This window comes from Lontra canadensis, unplaced genomic scaffold, assembly GCF_010015895.1.
Source record: "Lontra canadensis isolate GAN:19392208 unplaced genomic scaffold, GSC_riverotter_1.0 scaffold36, whole genome shotgun sequence".
Classification (NCBI taxonomy): Eukaryota; Metazoa; Chordata; class Mammalia; order Carnivora; family Mustelidae; genus Lontra; species Lontra canadensis.
In genome coordinates, this window is record NW_022631030.1 from 15999798 (window position 1) to 16018451 (window position 18654).

The 18654-nt window shown below is 41.4% G+C and overlaps 1 protein-coding gene across 10 annotated transcripts in view; it reads left to right on the forward strand.

The window, feature by feature from the left end:
* The window catches only part of NTM (neurotrimin), a 918697-nt gene extending 912591 nt beyond the window's left edge, over window positions 1-6106 (forward strand). For all 10 annotated transcript variants that reach the window (XM_032868947.1, XM_032868956.1, XM_032868957.1 and 7 more), the window contains one exon: window positions 4298-6106. In XM_032868947.1, coding sequence (XP_032724838.1) covers window positions 4298-4398 — 101 coding nt within the window. In that variant the 3' untranslated portion in view covers window positions 4399-6106. The remainder of the gene's footprint in view (window positions 1-4297) is intronic.
* The last annotated feature ends 12548 nt before the right edge of the window (window positions 6107-18654 follow it).

The window sequence follows — 18654 nt, forward strand, 5'->3', positions numbered from 1 at the left end:
TTTGAGGCTTTCATTCCTGCTAGATGTTTCTGATGGATAAATTGACAGTCATCAGAGTTCTCTGGGACCCCAACTGTCCTGGTAATTAGTCTTGTTAGGCCTTCACAGCTCTCTAATGAGGTAAACGGAATAAAGACATCCAAGGCAGAGTGGAGGGATGGCCGCGTCATGAACAGTGGCCTCATCTGTGTGGCCCGTGTCACCAGGGGGAGGGGCGAGCTGCTGCTCTGGCCAGCGTGCAGGCTCAGAGAGGGCCCTGCCCCTGGCTGCTGGGATCCACACCTGCCTGGACAAAAGGCCATCATCTCATGGAATTCTTTCATAGCCTGGCGAGTGGGGTATAGCCTGTGTGGGCCCCACCTTTCCCTGTGTCCAGGTGGGACAGGCCCCATGGCCTCACTTCTCTTCTCCTCATTCTTGGAAGATGTGTAAGTTACACACAGTAGCAGCCCCAAGTTAGTGGAAAGAAAATTGTATTTGGAGACAGAAGTCGATGGAGCTTGGGGAAGTCACTTAAGCTTTCTGAGGCTAAGTCTCCACATATGAGAGCTGAAGAGAACAATCTTCATCTCGAACCTGAGTGTCTTTGAGGGACTGGGACACCGTTCCAACTGCAAGAACTCTTCCCGAAATCCTAATTGATATGATTTTACTTCTATGCATACTTTCCCTTAAAGTATAAAACTTTCACCGGAAGTTTTACTTTTTACTGAAAGTAAAAACTTTCAGGGATTTTTATTGGAAATAGAAGAAGAGTGAAGCATATGTAGAAGAGAAACAGAGATAAAACAGAAAGTAGGGAAAGAGGGTTTTGTTTTGGTTCAGTCGGTCTTTTGCTTTTTTCTCTGAGTAGAATCTTAAGAGAAAATAAAACACACAGACAAAGTAAACATGAACATATCAGTATGCATCAAAACATTTTGGTTTCTTCCTTCTTTGAGCAAAGCGTTTGTTAAATACCTGCCCTGGGCCCAGTTAGACATAGGCCCTGCTCTTAAGGAGCTTATAACACAGATGAGGAAATACATATTAGATAAATAAAGAGAAATATATCACAGACAGTATGTATTTTAAAAGCTGGATGCATACAGTGCTATGGAAGCAAAACAGGAGCAAAGTCAAGGAAGTCTGCCTGGAAGTGGGAACTGGGGACCAGAACAGAATCTGGAAGGAGTGGGAGTGATTTGGGTGAGAAGAATTTCAGGCAGAAGGTTGGAGGGTGTGAGGTTGGGAAGGAAAGGGAATATGGCTCACACACGCACACTTGAGTAAGCACACATGTATGTGGCGCCCGTGTGCTTTGGAGATAGGGAGAAACCAAAGAACAAGAGGCAGGAACAGTGGCTGATGATGCAGAGAGCAAGAAGATGAGGAAATGTAGGGAATGTTCTACCATGGAGCTGGGAAGTTTTGTAAAGGCTGTAGGATCACATGGGTTAGTATCATGATGAACGTGGACTCATAGCAACACCGCTCTGGAATTAACATAAAGAAAAACTTCAAGGGGTCAAGGTCACGGGGGACAAGACCCAGTCTGTGAACTGTCATGGCAATTGAAAGGAGAGCTGATGCAGTTGTCTTCTTTGAGAGGACACCTGGAGTACCGTTGTCTCAATGTTTCTCTGGGGTCAACCCCTGTTCCCTCCTATTTGTGACCAGTTTTGTCCAGGTCAGTGCTCTCGGACATGCCCAAGAAAAGAATGGGTTAGGGTGAGGGGAGAGAGCGTGGGGGTGGGGGAGGAGGCAGGCCAGACGTGGCCCCAATGCAGTGGGTGATGGTCCCCTGTGGGCTTCAGACAGGAGAGAAACAAAGGCTCTGTGAGCTTGTCCAGGGTAACAATGCAAACAAGAGGAGGCTCTGGCACACTTGGTGGCTTTTGCCTTTCTTCTGTGGGAAGAGCTTTCTGACACAAGAGGTCAGAGCCCCTCTCTGCAGGCTTTCTGTAGTGTGTCCCAGCAGGCAGCAGAGCCACAAAGGAACTCTGGGGGCTTAGCAAAGAAGCCAAAGACACGGTGCCCAGAGCACGCCCCTACAGAGGCGTCCAGGCATTGTGAGGAAGATTGGGGATTGTTTGCACACTCACAGCTGCCTCCCATGCAGCACTGCAGAGGCTCTGGCTGCAAACATGCTTTTCTGACTCTTCTTACATGTTAACGAAGCCAGGTCCCTGCTGGAATGTCTGCCTGGCTTGAGGCAATCTCCATTTTTCTCCCTGGAGACTCCCATGAACTGGACAGCCCCAAGAGGAGGGACTGCAGGTGGGAATTCCAGAGCCATGAAATGCAGAGAACTGGCATTTATTCTCTTCTCCTTTACCACAGGGCATCTTCTGAGCCATGGCCAGGGCTGGGAGTGAGGATGGGAATATGCTGGAGGGAGTGGGGGAGTGGGCTGCAAAGCTGTGTGCAGGTGCTCAAGAGAGCAAAAGAAAGGCAAGAGAAAAAGAGCCAGCTGCCAACAGATGCATGTCTGGCCCAGAGCACGCAGCGCTAAGCACGCAGAACACCCTTGGAATCCTCATGCCTTGTGCATGGGAAAATGGAGTGCAGCCACTAGGCCTGTCCCCGCTATTTAAGCTGGAACCCAGATGCACAGAGGCCTCAGAAACAACCTTTGTGGCTCAGAGTTAGTCTCAGTAGAGGGCAAAGGTCTTGATGTGAAAGATCTTGGAGTGGCCCAGAGTGGCAGGGGTTCTCCAGGGAGAGAACGGACCACCTCAGCCTAGAAGGCATGGCGAGTGGCTTCTCTCCTAGGGTTCCAAAGAATGCTCTATGGACAACAGAGATTGAATACGCAAAAAAAGGAGTCCTGATGGTGGTTTACAGAGAAACATTCCATGGCAGCCGCCTTTCGTTTTGTGTTGCCTGGAAGTTTATTTCCCAGCTGGTGTAGAGCAGAATACATGGGTTTCGGGCTTCTTATCATGAGAACTTGCACTGCCTGACCTTGGAAGTGCTGTGAATCAGACAGCACAGACACATGAGATTGGAAGACCCAGTCCATTTTGAACTCATAGCGACTGCCCCAGAATCAGAGATTTTTCTCAAAGGTCTAGGAATTAAAGTTAGATGGGCAGTGTTTCCAGGCCAGGGGCTCTAGGACGTGATGGAATCATCCCATATGGAATCGAGAAAACCTGGTTTGATGCTGATCTGCCTTAGCCAGAAGCGTCTCTGATGGTTAGCCTCCAAGTCAGACAAGCAGGCTCTGGCTTTGTTTTCTTGACCCAGTGTGGACATGGGCTTAGGGGGGATACCAGCCTTTAATAACTCCATTAAATTCAGCACAACAGAGCACTCCAGAGCAAGTCTGACAAAGTGCCCTGCTGCATTAGGTACGCACCCCATCTGGGCCTCCAAACCTGTGTGTACTCTTCTTGAATCATGGCTCCATTTGTGAGGGACATTCTTGGTCAGACACTTATATTTCAAAAATAGGGAAACTGCTGGGATATTTCATGCACCTCGTGGTTCCTGCCTTTGGCCCTGCCTCCTGAGAGTCTCTGTCTGCAGGCCAGGTTGAGGTGCACCTTGCACCTGCAGATGTTCACGGTGGTAGGCTCTCCATCCTAGTGTCCAGCTAAGCCTTCCCTCACTTGCATGTGCACAGCAAAAGATCACCTATTTCTTCACTTGATCCCACCTCAATGTCCAGCAGGCTGGTTCTGGCCTTTCAGGGACAGGATACTTGAGCTAGGGCCTCCGTGAACTCATCCAGGTGGGGAAGAGGCCAAATGCTGCAGGCGGAAGCCCAGTGCCCGGCCCAAGATAGAGTGATAGAACGGATGCCGAGTCCGAGGCAGCAGCAGCAGGGAGACAGATTGTTGTGTCCAGCAGGTCCTTCCCGGCCCAACAGGGCGAGCAGCTGGAGGGTTATATGCACATTCAAGGCAGACACTGCTCAGAAGTGGTCAGACGATGATGCAGACACTACAAGGGACTCACTTCCTCGAAGCTCTTTATAGAACATGAATTAATGCTGCCACCTTCTTCTTGAACTTGACGCTGAGCACGTTACAACACAGTAGAGGAGTTGTGACCACCAGCACACATTAACCTGAGCCTCTTATTCTCTCTGTGTCAAGGAAAGCTCCCCGTTATATAGTGTGTATCCACGGCACCCAAGCTGTGGAAGGTTATTTCTAGTGAGCACCCCTCCCCCACATACAGAGCGGGAACATGAGATGTCCCAGTTAGAGGGACGCCTCATCAGAGGCAAGGCCTAATGACAGCAGATCGCGTGACAGATGGTCCCTCTTAGACCAGGCGGCCCATGACGAGTGTGTTCTTTCCACAGGCCCCGGCGCGGTCAGCGAAGTGAACAACGGGACGTCGAGGAGGGCAGGCTGCATCTGGCTGCTACCTCTTCTGGTCCTGCACCTACTCCTCAAGTTTTGATGTGAGTGCCACTTCCCCCACTGAGGAGAAGCTGCTGCCACAGCAACCGCCCACCACAGCAATGGCAACTCCGACAGCAACGAGAGCACCCCTGTTTCTTATGAGCTAGAATCAAATGAAATTACGAGACACAGAGCCTAATGGGACACAAATTCGAGGGAGGGAACAAAGAATACTTTGGGAAAACATGTTTCAAAGGGAAATTGAAAATCGCCTTGCAGGCCTTGCAGTTCCGTAGGCACAGCTGAGTTTTCTTTCTTTGCCCAAACGGAAAGAACGCACACCTGACTTGGGACCCACCCGCAGCTGCATTGTGACCTGTTTGTGCGCAGGGTGGGCCGGGCTCAGCCACTCTGCCCACTAACGTGCCCCCGGCAAGGAAAATTCTGGAGTCGGCCATCCCAAATTCAATAGACACGAACACAGAATGAGTTGTGCAGGCCCAGATGTGCCACTGTGGCCCCTTTCAGAGACTGTGCCACTGTTGTGTGTATTACAAAATGCAAAATTAAAGGAAAAAAAAAAAAAAAGAAAAAGGAAACTAAACAAGACAGTCTGACAGCTATAACAAACCCACAATCAACAGTCACAAAAGATATTATTAAACTTTTTTTTTCTTTTTTTTGGTTTTCGTTTTACTACATGGACATCATGGATAATAAGGGATTCTGGTTCATTATTAATTTTATTAATTATATTTTCTGATATGAGCCTAGAATTTAGTGCAAAAACAACACAAGACTAAAAAATACACAAATGAAAGGGGTGAAGAGAAGTATGTTTGTTCAACATTAAAAATAGTGTACTTCTTAACTAGGTTTACAACTGGTGGACCACACACCGGGCATTAACCACCTGGTGAGGCTATGTCAAATCCACCAAAAAAACACATACGATTTAACCAACATCTCCACCAGCGCTACAGATTTCTCCTTATTCTGGCATTTAATGCAGACAATACTATGCTTCTACCTGCTGTTTAGAAATGGAAGGGTGATCCGCACTGTATCTTGAGTTTGTTGGCTATGCTTCTTTTGATGACATATATTATACAGTATATATATACATATATTTTTTTTGTTAGAGTTCTAGCCATTTTATTTCTCAGCAGGGTCCTTTCTCAGACATTACTGCATGCTGTATATGGCGTTAGCTGTGTGTTGATCTTCTAAAAGATGATAGAGTTTACTGGTAATTGTGTAATCAGCTCCTGCCTTTTTATTTTCCTGGGTTATTTACACGTCAGAGACATTTATAAAAAGTGAAAAGAGAAACAAAACAAAACAAAACACTAATACCAGGCGCAGCGTCTTTTCCAGGTGTGGCTCTCGGAGGGGAAGGCCCTGACCGGAGGCCTGGCTTCTCCATCATGCCTCGGGGCGTGAGCAAACAGCAAGTAACTGAACCAACTAAACAGTCAGTAACCACTTGCTTTAGCCCATTATGGGAATCTCTGATGCCTTTGTGACTACTGGAGAATTGAATCCTCTTGGTTCATTTTATTTAATTCCCCACCTTTGTGTGCGTGTGTATGAAAGAGAAGAAAATGCAGTTTTTAGATAACCTTTTTTTCCTCCCCCGAAGTCTGGGAACGGGAGAGGCCTCGGGGAAGGGTCCTGGATGTGATGAGGGAAAGTGGGATTGGGGGCTAGGGGAGGGAGGGGTTGTCTCTGACTTGACATTAAAAAGTGTTCCATGTCCCTCTTCACCTGGTGTGGTACCTCATTCTCAAGCGGGGGCAGGGGTGAGGGGCAAGAGAGCCTGTCTGGCTCAAGTGGGAAGAATATGGAGGCGAAATTACATCTGACTCAAGCCACTGATCTTTAGCTCCCTTCGTTGGGGTGGAGTGGCTTCCTTCTGTGGATGTGCTCTGATGACAGATGGGTCCAGGAAACCACCTTCATCCTCCTAACAGAAGCAAAGGAGGGGTGGCTCTCATGAGGACTGCATCTCCAATGTTTTCCAGACGGTGCTGACTGAGGTTTTCAGTATCCTGCTTGTGTCCAAACACCCCACTTCATAACCTGAGCAAAATGCCAAGCCCAGTTAGGGAAAGGCTTTTTTGTGTGATTATTTCTGGGAGGCAGCCTAGTGCAGCTAGCACAAAAAGAAAAGATGGGGAGAAAAAAAAAAAGCCTGAAACATTGAGGGTTAGTATTAAATAATCCCAAATTCTATTAATCGGTGTTTTAGGGACTCTTCCCACCATGCCTACCCCCCAAAAACTTGCCTTTTGTCACAAATTAGAGAAAAAATAGATTTTAATACCAAATAGTATTCAAATAATTCTAATCTGTTCTGATTGATTCTGGGAATTAAATAAGTAGCTGCAGATTCACTGAGAGGCAGAAATGAGGTCAGAGCTGAAACACTCAGGAATTACCGTACCTGTGTTCTCAGGGCTCACTTCCACCCGAGAGGAATAGGCCATGTTTAGGAAGGAGTAGTTTTCGGTTCTGGCTGTTACTAGCAAAATTGAGGAACGATTGTTGGCCTCAGATCTCTCTGTGTTCTTTTGATAGTCCATCCTCACCACCAGGGGCCAGCTTCCCCACTTCTTCTGGCAGCATCATCTGCAGCAGTCTGCCCGAACCTCACAGAAATTTGGCTGCTTTGGAGTCACCCCTTCCTTGTATCCCAGAATTGCTAAAGGCGTGGGATTTGAGTGTCCTTTTACTGAAAGTGGATGGGTCAGATTTACCAGTTCTCCCTTGGCTGAAACTACTGTAGGCACTGGCAAGAAGATTTGCGTGCAGGTCATGGTGTTCAGGACATTAACGTGGACACTGGTAGCTCCTGTATTGCTAAATTTGAGCCCAGACACCTCTGAGTAAAATGTACCAAGGCATCTGCAAAGAGACACTTCCTAGAGTTTGCTGGTCTGTGGGAGCATGGAGACACATGACCTCCATTTGAATCAGAGCTTTCTCTTTCATACTTAACTGAATATGCTTTGATCACACCTCCTCCATCCTCCCAGGAGGGACTGGTCAATGATGACTATAAAATGGCATTGATGGGGAAGACTTTAATTTACCTATTTGAGAATTCAATAGCCCTTCTTGCCTAGTGGTTCTTTAGAATGCTGGTTATTCAAGAGCACGGGCCTTGTACAAGCAGCTTTGGACATGACTAACGGGTTCAGCAGGTAGGAGAACCTCCTATCCGGCCACAGGAGGGAGCTCCTCTCATCTTCGGCTTCTTGTGTCACATGAGTCCCAATCTGCTAAATTTCATTCTTTAAAGGGAGTAGGCGTGTGCTCACAAGAAAGGACCTTTATTTAACCAGATGCCCTGTTTAACCCAGGAAGACATGGCTATGATTTAGGAGCTTATAGAGACAATTCTCAGGCCTGTCTCTTTTCAGGAAAAGGAGCATGGCTAGAGAGTTCTTGTTCACTAAAGAAAAACATCCTGAATAGTGTCTGAAGTTATCTTTCTTGGTACAGGTACTGATGCAAGACCATTCCCACATGATGGCCTGGATTTCAGGTGTACTGGACTCTTTGAGATTCAAGTCTACTTTAGGATTCATCCAGCACCCCCTCCACACACACACACACTTTAGGATATCTTTTGGGAGAGCCATGATTTAGGTCTTACCCCATATTTAGGTTTTATCCCATAATAGTTTCTCCTGTGATTAGAAGGTATGGGGGTGGGGCCTGTTCTAGCCCTAACCACTCTAAGCGAATTCCTAAAGAACCCCATTCATCTTGTTTCAACAGAATATCTATCTGTTCCTTTCTAGCCAAACAGATGTGCAATGGCTCACAAGTTATAGTTAAGTCTTTCTCCATAATTCTTCTGCATGGTGGGTTCAGATGTCTCACCTGAAGCATAATGAGTACTTGTCCAAGGACGGCCTTCTGATGAGTGTAACTTGCAAATCTGGAACTATAATCACAGCTGATGATCCACAAATGTTTGTTTTTGTTGCTGTGGATGGTGATAATGATGATGATGATGAATGACGGTTATTGTTCTTCAAGCTGGAGATAAGTTAGCAAATGAATTAACACTAAAATGGGACTGAGATTAAGTACATTTCACTAGACTGACCTATCTTTATTGTATATCTCGGTTTAGAAGGGAGGGCAGTCATACCATTCAATCACAGAAACATCCCTTTAATGTGTGCATTTGATTTTTTTAAAAAATGTAAAATCCGGGATCAGCAAAACAGCCACCATTTTTTATGCTTACAATGGTACAAATTTGAGATACTTCTCAGGACAGGAGAAAAATCTATGCAAAAGGAGAGATATGGCATAGTAGATGGTCCCTGCTCATGATGAAACACCTTGTGTTTCTATGGCCAAGTGTATATGAACATACCAGCCATTTACTCTTTATCAGATAAGCAACTTAAAAGTGCTAAGATTAGTGGTATCTGAAAGAGGCACTAAATAATACTTCTTTCCAGCATTAAAAAAAAAAAAAAAAAAAGGTAAACTAAATCCCAGATCTAATTTGGTTCACAACTTGCTCACTGGGATTTGATTTTATAGTTAGCGTCTCTTTTATCTTCACAAACTGCTCAATCAGGTCATTCTAAAGCATCAATCCTTACCTCTCTCTGCTTTTAATTCAGACATTATTTCCATGAGTGTCCAATTCTATTTTTCTCCAAGGCAATAAATGCAAATGAATATGCCCATGATTTGTGAGTAAATGAGATCTCTGAGTCTCTGCATCTTCATTCTAATTTTTCGGTCCCTCACAACTTCCTATCTCTCCCATCTTATCCACATTATGTGACTAGAACAACAGAGCTTTCTACAGCAGACTGTTCAATTCCTGAACTCAAGATATGATCACTTGTTATAATTTATGTCTGGAGCGTGTTGGTGCATTATTTTTTATGAAGGAAGCTTAGTTTGGCTTTCATTTTCTGAATGTTGATCTTACCCCCATCCAAGCTTCCATGTAACTTAGACATTGCTTCTGACACGTTGTTAAGGTACATGCATTTATTTCCGTACTTCAGGGATTGTTAGTATTATTAGAAAATGAATTGTACCTCTGCCATCAAATATCTATTTGATTAAAACTTCCTAGAAATGTAAATTGGCTATGGCCATAGACTTTATGTGGTTCCCAGTGACTCTGATTGTAGAATTTCTAAGTATCAGCACAGTATTTTGGATACAAAACTGAACTGCTGATCAGCAGAACTAAGAACTAGTCCAGAGTCTATTATTAGATAGTTCAGTTCTCTTTATCTTTTGTATAAGGCTTTATGATAGAGGATTACTAATCATTTTTAATCTTTAAAATTCAACCATGTAATTTCAGACTTTATAAGATTTCTGCAAGTAAAACTTCAGAAAGTTGTGTTTTTGATAAATGACACCGGAAGGTGTGAATTGGGATGAGTACTAGAACCAATGCATCGTCCTTGTTCCCAGAATGGCTTACAGGAAGGGGACATGCAGGATCAAAGCTGCCATTTCTACATATTTTTAAAGTGACTCCTGAAGGAGAATTGAGGGATGGACACTGGAGCACCTGGAAAATAGTGTTGTCAGTAAAAGACAGAGGCTTTTTCTAGAACAGGAAATTATGCTAGCCCCAAGCTGCTGTTCAGTTTTGCTCTCTATGTGACACAAGTAAAACAAGAGGATAAATTGTGATACATATTCAAATCTAGGGAAGTAAAAGATATTGGGGCTAGACAAAATACTCAGAGTTCTCACTAGGAGCATATGCGTGCACACATATGCACATGTGCTTTTATGTGCACGTGTGTGGGGGAAGTATGTACTGTAATTATTAAATTACATAATCCTTCAAAGTAGGATTATTATTAATCCCTGTTATTCTCAAGATTCATCTTTAAAATAATGGGATAGAATGATGAGATGAGAGGTCTCCAGATAAGATGTTTAATAATTATATCACATCATCCTGATAAGTGCTCTGCTCAAGAGTCCAGAAATGTTTATGCAGGTCTCATTTGACATATTCGTGTATTGTTGGTTCAATTCTAAGTTCATTGAGTGCCCCTCACCTTTCATCTTGCCCCTAGACTCTGTGAAGAGCATGAGGATATAAGAGGCAGTGGGCAAGGATTAGACTGAGTTTGGTATTGGAAACTGCTTGATCTCTGGTCCCTTTTTCCAAATGTGTGTTCCTGGCTACTCTCCAAAGCTTCAGTTTCTTCTGAAGGTTCATTTGCAAGGTTGATGGAAGGATCAGGTGGAGCCCTCAAGCCATATCTTCTGCACTTGTGAGAACTGCAAAGGGAAGAAAAGCACAAGCCATAGAGCACACACGTGGGTGAGGGCGTCCTTGTCTTCCTTTGGAAGGAGGGGGTAGAAAGAGAAGGAAAAACAAAATAAGTGCTTTATCATGTCACCAATCCAAGCCAGTGCCATGTCATTCTTTTCATTTCTGTCCACAATTATTTTCCTTTGTATTGGACACTTGGAAAGGAAGACAGACAGGAACTAAGATGTAGAGTAATAGCTTCTGTCTGGTAAAAAACAAAATTCGGTTCTCCAAGGGTCCATCATAGAGTTTAATAAGCAGGAAAAATGAAGATAAAATGATAAAATAGAGAAGAAATAAAAGGATACAACTTATTCCTGAGCCTGTATGTGGGAGGTGGTGTACATATACACACAGCAAATGTGTCCTGTGGTGCCAAAAGTAAATTCTTAGAGGGTAAAAGTGAGGCCCAGCCTCCTTCCTCACCAGTCACTATGAGCACCATCCCTAGACAGGTTCTTGGTAAAATACAATCAGATTTTGCACATTAAAGACAGCACTTGATGTTGCATGCCAACTTCCCCTCATTTTTTGAGGAATCAGTATAGATAAAGTAGAGAGAATATGAAACAGGCAGGCAAAGGATGCATCTAGCCCAACATAGGCTGGGGTTTCCAGTGGGATCTTTGTACCTTCCAGGGCCTTGATTTCCTAATTGCCAACATGAATGTTGGACAAGTTAGTCTCAAAAGGCCTCCCAAAGTCTGAAACACTCTGGACCTTCTTTATTCTTCCATAGTTCACATCTGTTTCCCCAAACAAGAGAAGTCCACTTTTGAATTGGTTTTGTGGAGATATATAAGATGTATCGCTATTCACACTCGACTAGGAAGGCCCCCTTTTTCTGGCATGGAAATAAGGATTTAAAAGGCTACCATCTCAAAGTTTTGGATGTTAGGCTATTCTTTGAGAATCTGAAGAAAAAACTACAGACACATTCTTAAGACAAGAAATCCAAACAAATACACATGCTCCAGAAATGATTATAAAATGTTCTAGATGGTTATAGATGGTTTGTAGACTATTCTAACCCATGTTAAAGAACCCTACTGTGATGTTTCACTCTGGATTTCTCTTATAGGCTGCTTTAATTTCTCAAATATATTTGATAAGGATTGTGTCCTACATGCTTGATTTTTAATCAAATAAACGGAAAGCAGCCGCTTCTGGAATCACCCAGGGAGTCCCATATGGATTAGAGCTCATCATGTAGGAATCAAACCAGTAATGATGTAATTGCTCAAGTTCTTTGCCTACAAATTCTTTTTGTTGACTGACTTCTTACAGTATGTTCCTTACTCTGACAATGACACCGGTTTGGATAACACCAAACTTCTTGGTGTTTTTATTTGTACTAGCTAGTAATTCTGACTCTTCCTGTCAGCCAAACAGCTCACAATTCACAGAAAGCAAAGGAGATTGAATCATCACTGTTTTCTCCCCATGTCTGTTAGTCCTAAGGTTGTCAGGATATTTTCCTTAATAAAAATGAATTTACCAGACACTCTATGATCCAGAATAATGGATAATTCATCCTTCTCACTAGCATTCTCTTCCTCATGTTCTGGGTACAGGATGTCCCCCTCCAAGAGTGAAAGTCTTTCTTCATCTATGGAGCATTTGATTGAGCCAACAGTATCACAGCATGTGTGTAAAAGGGTCAGGCAAACCATTTGCCCAGCCCTAGTTCTGAACAAGAAAATCAATATTCCATGGTGTAATTCACCAGTCAGAAATAATCGCCCTCTATCACAGCAGCCCAAGGGCAGCAAATTCATTACAACGTGTTTGTTGCCATTCTCTCATGTACCTCAACACTGCTGCTTTACAAATACGTCAGACACCTGGCCTCCTGACCATTTTTGCATTAATACCTGTCTTTTCCCCCAGCTACATGTAGAATCATTCTTCTAAACACTGGCACACTAGGAGCATCTATATTAATGTCTCATCATTCTTTGTCTTCAAAAATATAAAAGAATGATCAGTCAGGTAGAGTCCATGGCATAGGATTATCTGAGCCCTGGAACACTGGGCATCAAATTAGAATTTGTGATTGGAAGCATAGGTTATTTTCATTAACAAACATAACAGTGTTAAGACACATCCCTGAACTATCAATGAGAAAGTCTCTCTGATTAAATAACTTGCTAGACTAGTTCACCTATGTCTTCTTTAGTAACATTTTTTTCTATACATTTCTCTTTATCTCCTTTTCTTTTCTCTCGTTCTATTCCTCCAACACAGCCTAGATTTGTACTAATAACCTAAGAAACTGGAGATCTAAGAAGTTGAAAAAAAAAACCAGTTCCGTAGGGTTGTTCCAGTACCCCTGTTTACAATAAGCATTCTGAAAGTAATCATGACTTTGAAGAAAGAACTGTGATCTGGTTGGGCTATACCTAGGAATACACATTACCTTGAGTTAGATACATAGTACGCTGAACTACACCTACAGGCTTGGTAGACTGCTAAGACAGTTCTACACTACAAACTGCATCAGTAGATACTAACCACTTGGTTAACTTGTGGCAGAAAAGCTGGTTTGACTCTGACATATTTATCCAGCTTTAACCATTTAGTGACTGACCCAGATGAGCCACATGAACAGAACAATTACCAAAGAACTCCAAGATCCCATTACCTCAAAATTTCCTTGAGGAATGACATTAACAACATGGCTAATAAGGTGTTCTTGCCATATCCCCCTTTCTACTACAATTTGGTATCCATCCACAGGTAGAAGTGTCTTTATGGGAGCTGTGGGATCCAGAACCATATGCCTAAGGACCAGAAGGAGTCTTACCCATTGTGAGTCAAGTAACAGACCTACCGACCTTTGTTCTGGCTGTGGACCCTGCAGTGACCCATGAACCAGCTCCAGCCCCTCTCAATCACAGTCCAGGAGCTTCTATAGAACATGATCTTAGATCAAGAATGAACTTGAGAACTTTTATGGAAGTCCAGGTTTCTGACAGAGAAGTTCCAGCACAACATTAGAGTTAAAACTATGAGTTTGGATGCCTTAGAGAGAGTAAGAGGAAAACTTTGACTTAACTTACATAACCTTTTCTCCAAGGCAGCACATCTCAGTGCCAAATGAGACCTTATCAGTCCATGATTCCTCCCATGGGGGAAAGTTAAATTGTGTAACTAAGCATTCATCTTCTCCAGAGGAGCCTATTTCTCTCTCACTCCATCCAGAGTACTGTCATAAGCTGCATGACTGGTGGGGAGAGAGGGGGAGCTGGAAAGCCTGGAAGAGGCTGGAAGAGTGGCAGGTAGAACTCTAAGAAGGCATTTAAAAATATGATGCAGATCCTGCTAACTGATCACAGTCTCCATTAGGAGGCCTTCCCATGAACTGCTTGTGATACCTTATCCATGGATTCCTGCAGTTGGCCCACACCTACCCCCACATTCCACATGGCTCACCCACAAAACCTCACATCCTATGGCCTGTCCTCTGTACATACTCCTAACATTGGCAAGAGTAAGTTTTGGTAGATGGCGAGTGAGCATGTGCAGAAAAACAGCCCAAATCTACAATCCAAGGAGAAACCACAAACTTGAGCTTTAGTACTGCCCTTGAGAAAGCAAAAGGGAGGTGACAGCACTTGGCCTGGTGCATTGCAGAACAGAGAAAGGACACACAAGTTTAAGAATTCTGCCACAGGAGAGAGGAAAGAGGGTGGAAAGTGCACACCCATAGAAGGTCTGACAAAGTCTCAGAATCCCTAGCAGAGTGGGAAGAAGGTACTTCTCTCCCAAAGTCAGTTAGTAAAGACTAGAGGAGGAGATTGCTACTGATAATGTGAAGATAGTACAACTTTAAGGAACAAGAAACATCAAGGAAATATGATACCCTCAAAGGACCACAGTAATGCTTAAGTAACCTACCCCAAAGACACGGAGATTTGCAATTTATCCAATAAAGAATTCAAAACAGCTCTTTTAAGGAAGCTCAATGAACTTCAGGAAAACACAGAAACACAAGTCAATAAAATCAGGAAAACAATACATAAACAAAATGAGAAGTTTAACAAAGCGCAATAAATCATTTAACAAAAGAGTGAGAAACTGTAGAACTGAAAAAATATAATGAATAAAATGAAAAATGCAATAGAGACCATCAACATCAAAATGAATCAAGCAGAAGGAAGAATCTGTGAATTACCAGACAAGACCTTTGAAATTATTCAGTCAGAGGAGAACAAAGGAAAAAACAATGAAAGAGAATGAAGAAAGACAATGTGATCTATGCAATACCATTAAAATAAGAAATCTGAAAAAATTGGAGTCTGAGAAGAAGAAGAGATGGAGAAGGGAGCAGAAAGTTTATTTAAAGAAATAATGATGGACACCTTCCCAAATCTGGGGAGAGATTTGTATATCCAAGTTAATGAATCTCATAGGTCACCAAACAAACTCAACTTGAAGATATAGTCTCCAAGACACATAAATTTAAAAATACCAAAATCGAAGATAAAGAGGCAATCTTAAAAGCAACAAGAAAACTAAGTTGTAACTTATAAGGGATCCCCCACAAGACTCTAAGTGAATTTCTCAGGGGAAACTTTACAGGCAAGGAGAAAGAGGGATATAGTTAAAAGTGATAAAAAAAAAAAAACAAGAACAAAAACGACAAACAAACAAACAACAACAACAAAAAAAAACCTGCCCACCAGTAACACTCAAAGCCAAAGTCAAAGTTTTTCTTTAGAACTGAAGGATATATAGACTTCCCAACATAAAACAAAAGCTGAGGGAATTCATCACCACAAGACCTATCTTAAAAGAAATGCTGAAAAAGAGTTCATCAAGCTAAAATCAAAGAATAGGTACATGAAAACATATAAAATATAAAAAACACTGGTAAAGGTAAATATATAATCAAATTCAGAATGCACTAGTACTATATTATGGTGATGTGTTAACCACTTAATGCTAGTATAAAGTTAAAGGACAAAAGTAGTAAAAATAACTTTAGTAAAATAATATGTTAATGAATATACAATATAAAAAGGTAAATTATGACATCAAAAATATAAGTGGAGAGTAAAAGAGTAGAGGTTTTGTATGTAATCAACATTAAGCTGTCAGCATAAATATGTAAATAAATAAGAGGTTTTTTGTAAGCCTTATTAAAACCACAAAGCAGAATAAAATCATACTTCTACAGAAAATCATCAATTCACAAAATAAGGCAGAGAGAGGAGAAAGGAATAAGGGAACAATAAAACAGCCAGAAAACAATTAATAAGATGGCATTAGTAAGTACCTATCTGTTGATAATTAGAATTAATGTAAATGGATTAAGTTCTTCAAATCAAAATGCATAGCATGGTTAGATGTATCAAAAAACAAGACCAAACTATATGCTGCCTAGAGGTGACTCACTTCAGCTTTAATGACACACAGTGGAAGTGGAAGAATTGAAAAGATGTTCCATGTCAGTGAAGACCAAAAGAGAGCAGCAGTTTTTGTATATGTATTTCATATATAAAGCAAGATAGACTTAAGCCAAAAACTGTAATAAGAGAAAAAGGTCATTATTATATAATGATAAAGTGGTCAATTTATTAAGAAGATATAGCAATCTTATACATCCAACATCAAAACACTCAAAATATATTAAGCAAATACTAACAGATCTGAAGGGAAAGACAGACAATCCTCTAATAGTAGGGGACTTCAATACCCCATTTTCAACAATGGATAGATCATCCAGACAGAAAATCAATAAGGAAATCTTGGACTTGAACTACAGTTTAGACTAAATGGATCTAACAGATATAGACAAAACATTCTATCAATCAATAGAAGAAAACACATTCCTGTCAAGTACACCTGGAATTCTCTAGGATAGGTCATACTGTAGGTCATAATGTAAGTTTTACCAAATTTAGGAAGACTGAAATCATACCAAGTAACTTCTGACCACAATGGTATGAAACTAAAAATCAATTACAGGAGGAAAGCTGGAAATTCACAAATAAATAGAAAATAAACAACTTGTTCTAAACAACCAATGGGTCAAATATGAAATAAAAACATATCTTGAAACAAATGAAAATGGAAACACAACATACCAAAACATGTGAGATGCAGCATAAGCAGTTTTAAGAAGGAAATTCATAGTGATAAATATCTACATTAAGAAAAAGAAGACCTTAAAAAAAAAAGCAACTTAATTTTACACCTTTAAGAACTAGAAAAAGAGGGGCACCTGGGTGGCTCAGTGGGTTAAGCCTTTGCCTTCGGCTCAGGTCATGATCTCAGGGTCCAGGGATCGAGCCCCACATCGGGCTCTCTGCGCAGCAGGGAGCCTGCTTCCCCCCCTCTCTCTGCCTGTCTCTCTGCCAACTTGTGATCTCTCTCTCTGTCAAATAAATAAATAAAATCTTAAAAAAAAAAAAAGAACTAGAAAAAGAATAAATTAAGCCCAGGGTTAGCATAAGGAAGGAAATAATAAAGATGAGGATGGAGATAAAGTCATTAACGACAGAAAAAACAATAGAAAAGATCAAAGAAACTAAGAGCTGGAGATATCTGAAAAGGTAAACATTATTGACAAACTTCTCCTTAAAGATTGTTATTTGTTTATTTGAGAGAGAGAGAGTGAGAGAGAGAGAGAGAGAGAGATTGAGAGAATGAGTTGGGAGGAGGGGCAGAGGGAGAAGCAGACCCCCCTGCTGAGCGTGGAGACCAACGTGGGACTAGGTCCCAAGACCCCGGGATCGTGACCTGAACTGAAGGCAGATGTTTAACCGACTGAGCCACTCAGGTGCCCCAAAATTGATAAACTTATAACCAAACTAAGGAAAAAAGAGAGAAAACAAAAATAACTACAAAAGCAGAAATGAAAAATGAGACATTATAACTTATGCCACAGAAATACAAAGATCATAAAAGATTATCATGAACAATTATACACCAGTAACTGGATAATAAAAGAAATGGAGAAATTTCTAGAAACATACACCTACCAAGATTGAATTATGAAGAAATAGAAAATCTGAACAGGTGAATAACTAGGGAGATTGAATCAGTAAAGAAAAACCTCTCAACAATGAAAAACTCAGGACCTCATGGGGTTTTTTGTTTTTTGTTTTTTGGGGTTTTTTTGGTGAATTCCACCAAACATTTAAAGAATTAATGTCAATTACTCTCAAACTCTTCTAAAAAATTAAAGAGGAGGAATTATGAGGCCAAAATTACCCTGATACCAAAGATATATAAGGATAATAAAAAAATTATAGACCAATACTCCTGATGAATATAGACGTAAATACTCTCAATAAAGTATTAACAAACCAAATTCAACAGCAAATTAAAAGGATCACACACTGTGATTCAGTGGGATTTATCCTAAGATGCAAGGATGTTTCAACATATGCAAGTCAATACACCACATAGTAAAATGAAAGGTGAAAATCTTATATTGTTTCAATAGATGGAAAAATGGCAAAATACAGCATCCTTTCATGATAAAAACTCTCACCAATTGGGCATAGAAGGAATATACCTCAACATAATAAAAACCATAAATAAAAAGCAAATAGCTAATCTCATATTCAGTGGTCTAAGTTTGAAAGTTTGTTCGCTAAGGTCAGGAACAAGACAAGGGTGCCCACTCCTATTCAACATAGTACTGGAAGGCCTAGCCAAAACAATCAGGCAAAGAAATGAAATAAAATATATCCAAATCAGAAAGGAAGAGATAAAATTGTCTTTGTTTGCAGATGACATCATCTTATATAGAGAAAATCCTACCAAAAATCATCACAGTAATCCATAAATGCAGTAAACTGCCAGGATAAAAAAAAAAAATCAACAAACAGAAATTAGTTGAATTTCTATGTACTAACAACAGACTATCTGAAAAAGGAATAAAGAAAATGATGCTATTCACAATAGCATAAAAAATAAAATGCTTAGGAATAAATTTAGTGAAGGAGTTGAGAATTCTATACAGAGAAA